Source organism: Halyomorpha halys, unplaced genomic scaffold (assembly GCF_000696795.3).
Source record: "Halyomorpha halys isolate HHAL.00 unplaced genomic scaffold, Hhal_1.1 Scaffold1526.1, whole genome shotgun sequence".
NCBI lineage: Eukaryota > Metazoa > Arthropoda > Insecta > Hemiptera > Pentatomidae > Halyomorpha > Halyomorpha halys.
This window is the reverse complement of record NW_027106725.1, coordinates 77,334-88,461: the sequence shown is the minus strand read 5'-3', so window position 1 is coordinate 88,461 and position 11,128 is coordinate 77,334. Positions and strand designations below refer to the sequence as shown.

Here is an 11,128-nt window from a genome sequence, read left to right as displayed (position 1 = left end):
GTTGATATGGTGATTCCAGGTAAGGCGGCGATCTAGGTGAATTCCCAGGTATCTTACTGTTTCACTGGAAGGATTCCATTTCACATTTTTACCTTTGAGGATTAGATCCGGTGGTTCTGGTGGGCGTCGGAAAGTAAAAACTTTGAGTTAAATTTTCAATGTTCAAGCTAATCATCCATTAGCGAATATTGTTCGAGTGAAATATTGTTCTAGATCATTAAAGTTGCGAAGGGGAGATTTAGATACTTGTCAATTTCATCAGTGACTAAATTCGTACTCAATTGTGTGTTGGAGAATATTTTCTCAAAGAAATTAGCGAACACTTTAGCTTTTTTGGTGTCATTGGTGATGAATTCATCATTGTCTACTAGACTTGGAATTTTTTCACGTTTATCCAAAAGATGTCCTGTAGCCTTCCATAATGAATGATCCTTTGGGTCTAAATTTTCTACGTATCCCTGATATTTAGAATATGCCTATTCATCCAGATCCTTTTTAGTTTCATGTTTGAGGTGGTTCCATTTATTTTTGTGAACAGGGTTTCTAGTGCGCATCCACTGTCTCCTTCCATGATTTTTTTCTTTAATTTTTAGCAGTTATTTAAATAGAATTTAAAGCTGTAATCACTTGAGAAGAGAGTGGGAAACTAAAATTTTTTGTTAATACAATATCCAGAATATCAGATTTACAGCCTGATCTATAAAACGTAGGTTCATTTGGTGCGTGTATTTGAATATTGTGCCTTGTGCAAATATCAAGTAAAGTATTTCCGCTAGAATTTGATTTGCGGCATCCCCAGTAAATGTTTTTACAATTTATGTCACCTAAAACTAATGTATGGTTCCCTGGTGGTAATAGTTTTAAAATTTCGTCTTGAATTAGTTTTTTATTTGGAGGTTTATAAACTGCTGTGACAACGGTATAAGGAGGAGAGTTTAAAGGAGCCGAAACAACCTCCATATTAAATATGTTAGTAATGATATTTTCAGTGAAATCAATATTATTTTTGATTATTAAGGCTACACCACTAGAGGGAGTCGAACAATCTCTGTCATTGCATAAAATTTTGTAACCTGGAATCTTCAATTTGGTGTTTTGGGATAAATGTGTCTCAGTTATACAGGCTATATCGATGAAATTTGATTCAAGGAAAATTTTTAACTCATTTCTTTGAGAAGATATGCCATGAGCATTCCAGTTTAAAAATTTTAATTTTCTTAATTCCGTACCCATAGACGAAAAATGAATATTGAGCATTCGTTGAATAATATATGATGTGTATTAAAGCGCAGTTAGTCAGGAGCGAATTAGTAACTGTAGATAAGCTGTTGTTTATATTATGGTCCATTTGTAAAGAAAGGTGCTACTAATGTGGATAGATGAGTCATAATTTGTGGTAAATACGGCTTGATAGCTTCGATTATAATTTTAGTTATTGAAGACAATAAATTTTCACCATTTATTTCATTGTCTTGATTAACTGTGGACTGAGTTTTTGGTTCCGGTGGTTTTGATATTGGTCTAATAACATCAGAAAATGAGTATTTTGAAGTGATTTTTGTGGCTGGCCTGCTTGAATTAGTCTCAGCTTTACGAATATTTGGTTCTGGTGGTGAGTTTATTTTATTTTTAAAGATTTGATAAAATTTACATCCCTTGTAATTAGCCGCATGATCTATTTCGCAATTCACACAAAATGGCTTATCCATAAATTTTAACGGACACTTTGAAAAATGGTGTTTACCTTTGCACTTAACACATCTCGGTTCCAAATGACAATAGTTCTTTGTATGACCATATCTTTGACAGTTAGTACACATAGGAATGTCAATATTGTTGTGTTTGGGTTCTACTATAATTAGGGCAGAAAATAAATGTTTAAGATTAAAAATATCTTTCGCCTTTTCATTGTTTTTAAGAGATACTGAACAGAGTGGAGTAGGTTTTTTATCCCTATTTAATATTCTTGATAAATAGGCAACTTCGAACTGTTTTGATTCTAACTCGACCCTTAATTCATCTTCGGTAATACTGTAGTGAACCTTCCTAATCACTACATTCAAATATTTATTTTTGTCCATTGAGAATGTGTGGTATTCTATTTTTTCTTCATCATAATACTTAGTTAAAGTCCTGTAATCTTCGATATTCGTTAACTTAATTTTCGTATTGTTTCCAATTAGTTGGGTTGTAAATGGCTCGATGCACAATGCATTCAAGTCGTGTTTAAAAGTAGCCTGTAATTATTTGCATTGTGTAAGAATATCGGAGATATTTTTATTGTATTGGGCTGAGCATTCAGGTTAGTGCTGTTATTGCTGGTACTTGGTCTCGCTCTAGTATGCTTATCTGAGTAAAGGTTAATTTCTGATAACATGTTAAAAGAGCCAACCACCCTAGCTTTTAGAGGAGTAATTTCTTGGTAATACTTACTCATTTTTTTAACGGGTGACTGGGACTGAGTTGAATCTGTGCATTCCAAATTTATTTTTTTCGAATGTGATTCTTCACTCTATGAAGTCAATAGATTTTTATTATTTTTTATCCAATATAATACTATACTACCAGATAGAAAATATAAATTTAGGAAAAAATTCTCGATCCTTTGTAAGTCTATTGGCCAGATATAAAGTGTAAATGATAATCAAGCAGGAAACTGTTGAACCTACTACTATAGCTAAGTCATGATAGTGGGTCTGCAAATGGAAATGAACTGAACATACAATTCCATCATTACAACTAATTATTAAATTCTACAACCTTATATAAGCCTCCCATTTCTTCTTTTTAATGTTTTATTATAATTTATTAGTATTTTTTTTTGTTCTGCTTAAAATTAACATAATTTATTTTTAGGAGCTTGTGGTAATTCAGAGAAAAATTGTGTTATTTCCAAAGGCTCTCTGTTACACGGTAATTTATTTATCTCTTTTTTATTTATTATTCATGTTAAACTTTTAACCCATCATTTCTTTTTCATTTAGATCTGCTATTTAAGGTCTAAATGTAATCTTTTAAGATACTTTGTGATTTTATATTGTGTATTATTTTTACAGTAATGTTGATATATCAAGCTATAGAGTAGTCAGTTAGGGCTGCTTACAAGGCACCATTCACCTGAGTGATGTTGGCCTACTATCTTCTAAATATTTTAATGTGCTGGAAAGTTTTCAAATATTTACAGAAATAATTCTGTTGTTTAAGACTTGAAGAATTCCATTCATAGAAACATGTGACTAACTTCAAGTTTTGTGCAACTTTGACACCCTATAAAACTATTTTGCTATGAACTTCAGCACTTTGATTATAAAGAATAATTATTAGAACTCTTGGGGGGACTAACAGAACTCCCAAAGAATTGTTGATCAAAAATGTTTGTTCTTAGAGATTGTGAAAATTAAAAATTCTTAGAGTTCTTGACTTTTTGATAATTTTCCTACTGAGAAGTGGTGAAAATTAAAATATCTTAGAGTTCTGGCAGCCCTTCTAAGAGTTCTAGAGTTCTCAATAATTTTAAGAAACATTTATGTTGTTTAAGACTTGAAAAATGCACACGGTTTTTGTGCAACTTTGACACCTTATTTATTATCAACTCGTTCCTCTTTTGTTATCAACTTCAGCACTTTGATTATTAAGGATAATTGTTAGAACTCTTAGGGGAGCTAATTCGAATGGAATTCCCAAACCAAAAAAATGTTTCCAAACATCTTTTATTGAAATTTTTTATATTGAGAGATGTCGAGAATTAAAAATTCTTCAAGTTCTAGTAGTCCACCTATGAGTTCCAGAGTTCTTAATAGTTTTAATAAATACTTCTGTTGTTTAATATATGAAGAATATCATTCAAAGATACACACAGCTAACTTCACATTTTGTGCAACTTTGATATCAACCTTACCATAACTCCTTTGCTATCAACTTTAGCCCTTTTATTATTAAGGATAGTTGTTAGAACTCTTGGGGGCTAACAAATTTTTTTTTTGAGGGCTAACAAAATTTCTAAAAAATGACAAAAAAATGTTCCAATTTTTTTTTATGTTTACAAATAATTGGGATCTTATTACTTTTTTTAATGTTTTATATAATTTTGTAATGTGAATATTATATCTTTGCATTCCTATTTTTTGAAACTTACTAAACTAAAGTGTAGAAACAGTCCGAGATCAATTCCTTGGTTAAAAGTACTCATGGTAAAACCTAAAAACAAGTGAGCAATAAATTTAATTATATATAACATAAAAATATATAAATATATACTAGTGTTGAAATAGTTATATTTTAAAAATTATTTGATTTATTGTTGTAACTATTAGTAAAAAAAACTTACTCTTGAGTCAAACTTACTGATGAAAGCATTGTAGCATTCCCAAAACATTTGTTGTTCACAATCTACTCATGAAACCTAATAGCAGCTCATTTACAGATTAAATAATTCATTTTTATTTTATTTCTCCTTTCAGAAAAGTTTTAGATGTGAAACAAATAATTCAATTCAATTTAATGAATATGCTATCAATATATTCGCAAAATAATACTTACAGTTTAAGTGGGTTAAAACAATCCAGTAATACAGACTACATTGTTAACCAAAAGAAGTTCACACTGGTCTAAATTTCTATCACTTATGACCTAAAAACCTCTCTATAATCTTCTGATATCACTACAACCTCTACTTTCAATTAGTAGCCATAAATAAGATGAACGCCACCTTGGTTAAACTAACAGAGGCTTGATATATTTATGTTATTTATTTATCTATCAGTATTCTATAAAGTGAAGGAGATTAATAAGGTGTTGTCAGAAATCGCAATTAAACTGTATTAATTTATTTTACAGCTTGACCTCCCATTATTACCTTAATTTTTCTTTCTTACTTATTTTTTTTCCCCTGGCAAAGAAGCACCATGGCCACACAGGGCCTATTGTGCGCAAAACTGTCTTACTTACAGGTCATAATAAAAAAAAAAAATGTGTTTAATTAATATATATCTGACACTTCAAGGGTAATATGTCTTCTCCTTCCTAACCCTCTGCATCTATTTTGTCCCAGCATTGTTTGATGAGTCAGTATTAATTAAATAACTGTTTATTAAAAGCTATCATTTTGATCCTCACTAATGTCACTATAGGGTTTGAGATAAAACTACCACTATTTTTACCGACACCCATATCCTTTTCTTCTTGTTATAATTTAATTCTTTCTTTTTTAGGTATGCAGGTGTATGAGTGCTTTTATTGTCATAAGAGCTGGCAAGACCTTGATGTACTGAGGTCTCACATTGACCTTATTCATATAAAACATTTTGCTCAAAAAAGAAAAATTATAAAAAGAGATCGGCCTAATAAATGTCCCTATTGCAACTATCGCACAGCGCAAGGAGATTATTTGAAACACCACATCAATGCTAAACATACAAAAGCTGCAGAGTATGGTTGTCCCTATTGCCCGTACATCGCTTATATGAAGAACTCCCTCACTTACCATTTAAAAGTCAAACACACAAACATAAATGAAAAACTTTGTTGTCCTCATTGTGATTTCACTGCCTTTACTGGTACTATTTTAAAATATCATATAATTGGTGAACATACTAAAGACAAACACCTTTCCTGCCCTCATTGCGAGTATAAATGTTTCAAACCCCACCTGTTAAGATTTCACCTGTTAAAACACACTAAAGAAAGAAATTATCCATGTCAAGAGTGCGATTACAAAGCATCTCGTCCCGAGCTTTTAAAACATCATGTTAAATGTAAGCACAATCCCGAAAAATTTAAATGTCAATTTTGTGATTTTAAATCTTCTCAGTATTCCCAACTTAAACTACACCTTCATCTAAATCACAGAGATGAACTTATGCATAAGTGCCCACAATGTGATTATAAAGCTGCAAGGGCTTATACCTTAAGATGCCATTTGCAACTGAAGCATAATAGTGAAAAGAATTTTTCATGCAATCTGTGTAATTTCAGAACATCTTTGGCTAATAAATTAAAACTCCACATGGATACGAAGCACTGTGCAGAGAAACTCCTTAAGTGCCCACATTGCAGTTATGAAGTTGCTCAAGCTTTCTCATTGAAAAATCATATAAAAATCAAACATGAAGGAGAGAAACCCCATAAATGCCCATCCTGTGATTATAGGTGTGCTTCTGCTTCATATTTGCTTTCTCACATTAGGGTAAAGCATACAAAAGAGAAGATTTTCAAGTGTGGGTATTGTGATTATACCTCGGGGTCCAATTGTAGTCTTAAATACCATGTAAAATCTAAACACACAAGGGATACTTACCGGCAGTGTCCACATTGTGAATACAATGCTCTCACTACAAGCGCTTATAATCGCCACATAAAACGGTTACATAGTAACGAGAAGCCTTTCAAGTGCTCATATTGTAATTCTAAGTATCCGTTTGGTTGGGAATTGAAGCGCCATATTAAAAGCCAACACTCAGATATTGAGGACGATAATAGGTGACACTTGGCACACTTCTAAGTATAAACTACCCTACTTTTCTAGTCAATTGTCAAAATGGTCTTGGAGGTTTTTTTTTTGTTTTTTTGTTCTTTTTAATCCAAAAGTCACACGACCTTTGATAATAAATTTTTTTATTATATGCAGTTATTTATTAGCATATTGAACATTCTTCATTATTTATTTTATGGCTTTTTTTTACTTAACACGTTATAAGAAAAAGCTAATGCTTTTAGGACATTAAAATTATTAAAAATAAATTTTTTCATAAATTAATAACTAAGTAATGTAATTTACAAAAGGTTTATCCTTCTTAAACTTATTTGCTATTTTAAACAAAATCACTAAGTGAGATCAGTTCTTTGTTTGTCTTAATTAAGAATTCGTTCATGGTTGTTGAAACAGTCTGAAATAAATGAGTCATTTAGTTTCCTGTATATATTTAGACATTATATCAGAAATGTTTTGTGGATATTCTTCTTCCTCTAACTCCTGTGTGCTGTCAAGCATGATCAATTTACTCAGAGTACATGGACCAGGCATGGTGCACTCTTCCTTCCGGCCTAGCTTCCAAATACCACCTGGCTTTTCTGATATTGTCTATTCTACAGAAATGGACATTTCCATACCACTTCAGTTGCCGCTCTTGCATGATGTCGTGCACTGATTTCATACCCAGATCCTCACGAATCCTTTCATTTCTTACACAGTCTCTTCTGGTCTTACCAACTATTCTTCGAAGGAATAGCCTATTGGCTAAGATCAAAGTGTGGTGAATATTCTAAAAACGGTTATAACAAAAATGTGAACAACGTTTATAACAAATTTGTTCAGTGATTGAACACTTTTATAGTACATTATGTATTAATGTTTACACAAGAAATGAAGTTATCTATTTTTTTCTTCAATTAATATTTATATATAATTTATATGCTAGAATGATATGACATGCATTATGTTAACTCTTCTGTAAATGACATTCCATAGTTATTATTTTCATATAGCTTGAATTGTTTAATTATATTTTATTGGGTAAACTAAATTTCCAAGCTTTCATGCTTATACCTTGTTCACACACTGCAATACGGAAAAATCCCTCAAAAATTTCTTTACTTTCCTAGTTTACCAGTATTTGGATGATACAACTTTTTTACAAATGGGTTTTTCAAAAATCAACTTAGTGCTTTTTATCATCTACTGATGTACTTTCAAATTTGTGCAAAATGTTTTCAAAAACTCACAGAATTATGAGTCTTTACTACTTTTATTATTATTTTTGTTCTTTTTATTATTATATGAACAATAATATATCAGAATATGGGTGAGGAGGGAGGGGTCCTTAAAAGTTGATTCATACTATACATTCATTTTATATGAAGTTTAAATTAATATTTGTATACTCACTTTCCTTACCGTTTTCACTCATTCATTCATTTGCACTTCATAATATTTTCAAATAATTGAAGGTAAACAAAAAATGTTGTGTAAATCAGCCTTTACTCCTCATTCTGTTATAAAGACAGATTCATCCATTCTCCCATTTCATTGTTAAAAATTTTAAATAGTATGTGTATGCGATTTTGTATATCTTGTATGCAATCCTTTAGAAAAAATGTGTGGTTATCTTTATGAAATAAAAATAAGTTGCTAGGAATATTAATAAATGGATTCTTTGCAGAGAACCAGCTATTAAGGCATTAAAAAAAAATGACTATTTGCAATGTGATACTCCTCTATTATCTAAAATAATTATTCTCTATTCTTATTACTAATTTAACTGTCTTCTAGTCTGCTCATGTAATTGATTATTTTTTTATTTTTCATGAAATCCCTTTATTTGAATGAGATGGTCAGGGCTATAGTCGAAGAAGAACAAAAATAGTTTTCAAGTAGTTAAAGTTAAGGTAAAAATAAAAGAATGACATTAATATAAATATATAAAAGTAAAGTAATACAAACTATCAAAAATCTTAATAAAATAGTTAGGATGATAAAGATAGAAAAAATGACCAACTAACAATAATGAGAAATTAACTTATACAACAGGTATATCTATTATTAATTAGATATATTAATTAATTCAGGAGATTTAATAATGAATGGATAAAATACTAATAATAAGAAAGTATCAAATGTTATCAAAAAACATGTTGTTACTACTTCGCTGGGCAGGCCATGTATTAAGAATGGCCCAGGATCAGATTCCTAGGATGATCCTGAACGAAAGGATATATGGGACAAGGAGAGTAGGAAGACTGGTTTCGATGGATTGATAGAGTGGCAGCGGATGCCAGGTCTATCTCGGGAATCCGCAATTAGAGAGCAACGGCAACTATTAGAGAGGACTGGCTAACGAAGTTGCAGGAGGTCTTGACTCTACAAGAGTTGTAGCTCCACAGATGATGATAATGATAAAACATGTAATAGCAATTCAGGCAAAGAATCAACTAGTAGAAATTTAAATAAAGTCTTTTTTTTCGACCAAGACTCACTCCCATTTGAGTCCTATATTGCCTAACCATGGTTGGGGGTCAAAGTTCTTCATTGTGTGAGACCGGCACCGCCAATAGACATCAAATTGGTAAGACTGTGTCTTAACCACTGAGCTAAGGGTGGTCCTAAATAAAGTCTTGTGATAAATACTAAGTTTAACAAACAATTAATATTAAAGGGTGCTTAAAAATATTATGTAGAAGGAAGCTAATGGGATGATAAAAAGATAGAGATGATTGAAATTGAAAAGTATTATATTTCACTATAAAAATAATAGTAATATAATCTGACTAGAAAACAATCAGGCAACATCATAAAAATAGTAATTTAAAAGGAAGTAATAAGCCCTGGCTATTTCCTTCAAATTCACATACGGTCAATCATCTAAATGTAATATAATTTAATACTTTATTCATTTTCAGGTGTTTTATTTATGTTTTGGTAATATTAAAAACTTTTAAATGATATCTTTTATTATGAAATTGTCATAGTAACTTCAGATTGTAAGTGTAAAATTTATGCTCTCAAGATCCATGATATTTCAGTAATAGTTATGGTTATTTTTATAGGTATAGGACCATTATAAATTTCTGAACTATGTAATGATCTCTTTGATTTCAACGTTTTCAATCTTTGTTAATTTTTTACTCTACGGTTGTTCCATAGAGATCTCTTGGAGACCTTGGAGTTTCATCTAAATTCTGTTTTCTCATAATATTTTGTTTACTTTATAGCTTCTGTCTTAAGAAGTCCAACAATACTAACTAATGCCATTTACTTATAATATACTTTATTAAAAGAATACTATTATACTAAGATTTTAAACAACTTTGTTTAACCATAATGTTAAAACTATATATTTTTTTTAATCAGTTTTATTCATAGTATCGATTAAGGAGGAACAATTGAAATTTATAATAAGACTGATAAGTATAAATTTGCATCTTGTGATCTACAATATATTTTTCTTCTTATTATTTAGGTTTGATAATTTCTTTGTGTATTACATCTCTTGTTACAATAGTCAAATTATTAAATCATGACTGACAGTTTTCGTTCTAACAACAAAATTGCTTGTTACATTTGTTATGATTTAAATATTTATTATGTTAATGAGAAAATTACTTCCAAACTTATACGTATGGAATTAGTTCAGTTTAATTTAGTCTTTTGGTTAGCATGTAAGGTATTCACACTGTACAGATGTGATCTATTTATTATTTAATTTGTTAATTAATTTATTTTTATTTTAATTGAATTAAATTATGTAAATTAAAAATAAATTATTTTCTTGCTTAAGTACTTGATAAATTTTACCCATGAAATCTAGTTATTGAGACTAAGAAAAAAAAATAATCAACAACTGTTTGATTGAAACAATGAAAATTGTTTTATAACTAAGTAATAATTGTAATAACCCTTAGGGCTAACATTTACAAGATTTGTATTTGAACTGGTAAGAGTGAAATGTAGAAAGGTAAGTTTTTTTTTTTTTATGATATATGATTTTTTTTTTTTATTTATTTATTTAATGTAATTTACAACTGTACAAAATAATAAATACAATAAGTAAATATGTTGTGTTTCATATACACTTGCAAATCTTGGGAAGGAACCACCCATTGGTAGTACTTCAAACATTAATTTAAATTAGAAAGTCCCATGGCCAACTTCTTTTCAGACGCCTTGGAGGATTATCAGGGATAGTTAAGGATTAAAGGTTAAGAATTAATGGATTAGGATGGTTAAGGAGTTTGGAATGAAAAGATACATATCGGTTTTGGACCAAATCTGCAAGGAATGGGATGTTAAGGTCTTTGTGAATGAGTTTATTTGTAACAATAGGTAGCATGTAGGATTTTGGATTGTAAGGATTGGATGCGGGAGGAATTTGATGGTTTGGTGGAGCCCCAGAGCTCAATTCCCTATGTCCAAATTGGTCTGATTATCGTAGTGTATGCTAATTTTTTATAGTGAATGGGAAGTTTAGAGCGTTTGTCAAGTAAGTGTTGTAGCAATCGGAATCTACTAGCAGTTTCTTCTTGTTTCAGTCTTGTGTGTGGATTTCAAGTAAGTCTCTTGTCTTAAGTATCAAATCTGTTAAACAGGCGTTAGTTGGGTCGTTGTTTACAGACAGTATACATGTGTCATCAGCGT

At 30.5% G+C, this 11,128-nt stretch overlaps 1 protein-coding gene across 3 annotated transcripts in view; it reads left to right on the top strand.

Moving 5' to 3' along the window:
- The window catches only part of LOC106689934 (zinc finger Y-chromosomal protein 1), a 21,196-nt gene extending 11,905 nt beyond the window's left edge, over positions 1 to 9,291 (top strand). For all 3 annotated transcript variants that reach the window (XM_014435160.3, XM_067045061.1, XM_014435159.3), the window contains 2 exons: positions 2,857 to 2,913; positions 5,211 to 9,291. In XM_014435160.3, the coding sequence (XP_014290646.1) occupies positions 2,857 to 2,913; positions 5,211 to 6,481 (1,328 nt within the window). In that variant the 3' untranslated portion in view covers positions 6,482 to 9,291. The remainder of the gene's footprint in view (positions 1 to 2,856; positions 2,914 to 5,210) is intronic.
- The last annotated feature ends 1,837 nt before the right edge of the window (positions 9,292 to 11,128 follow it).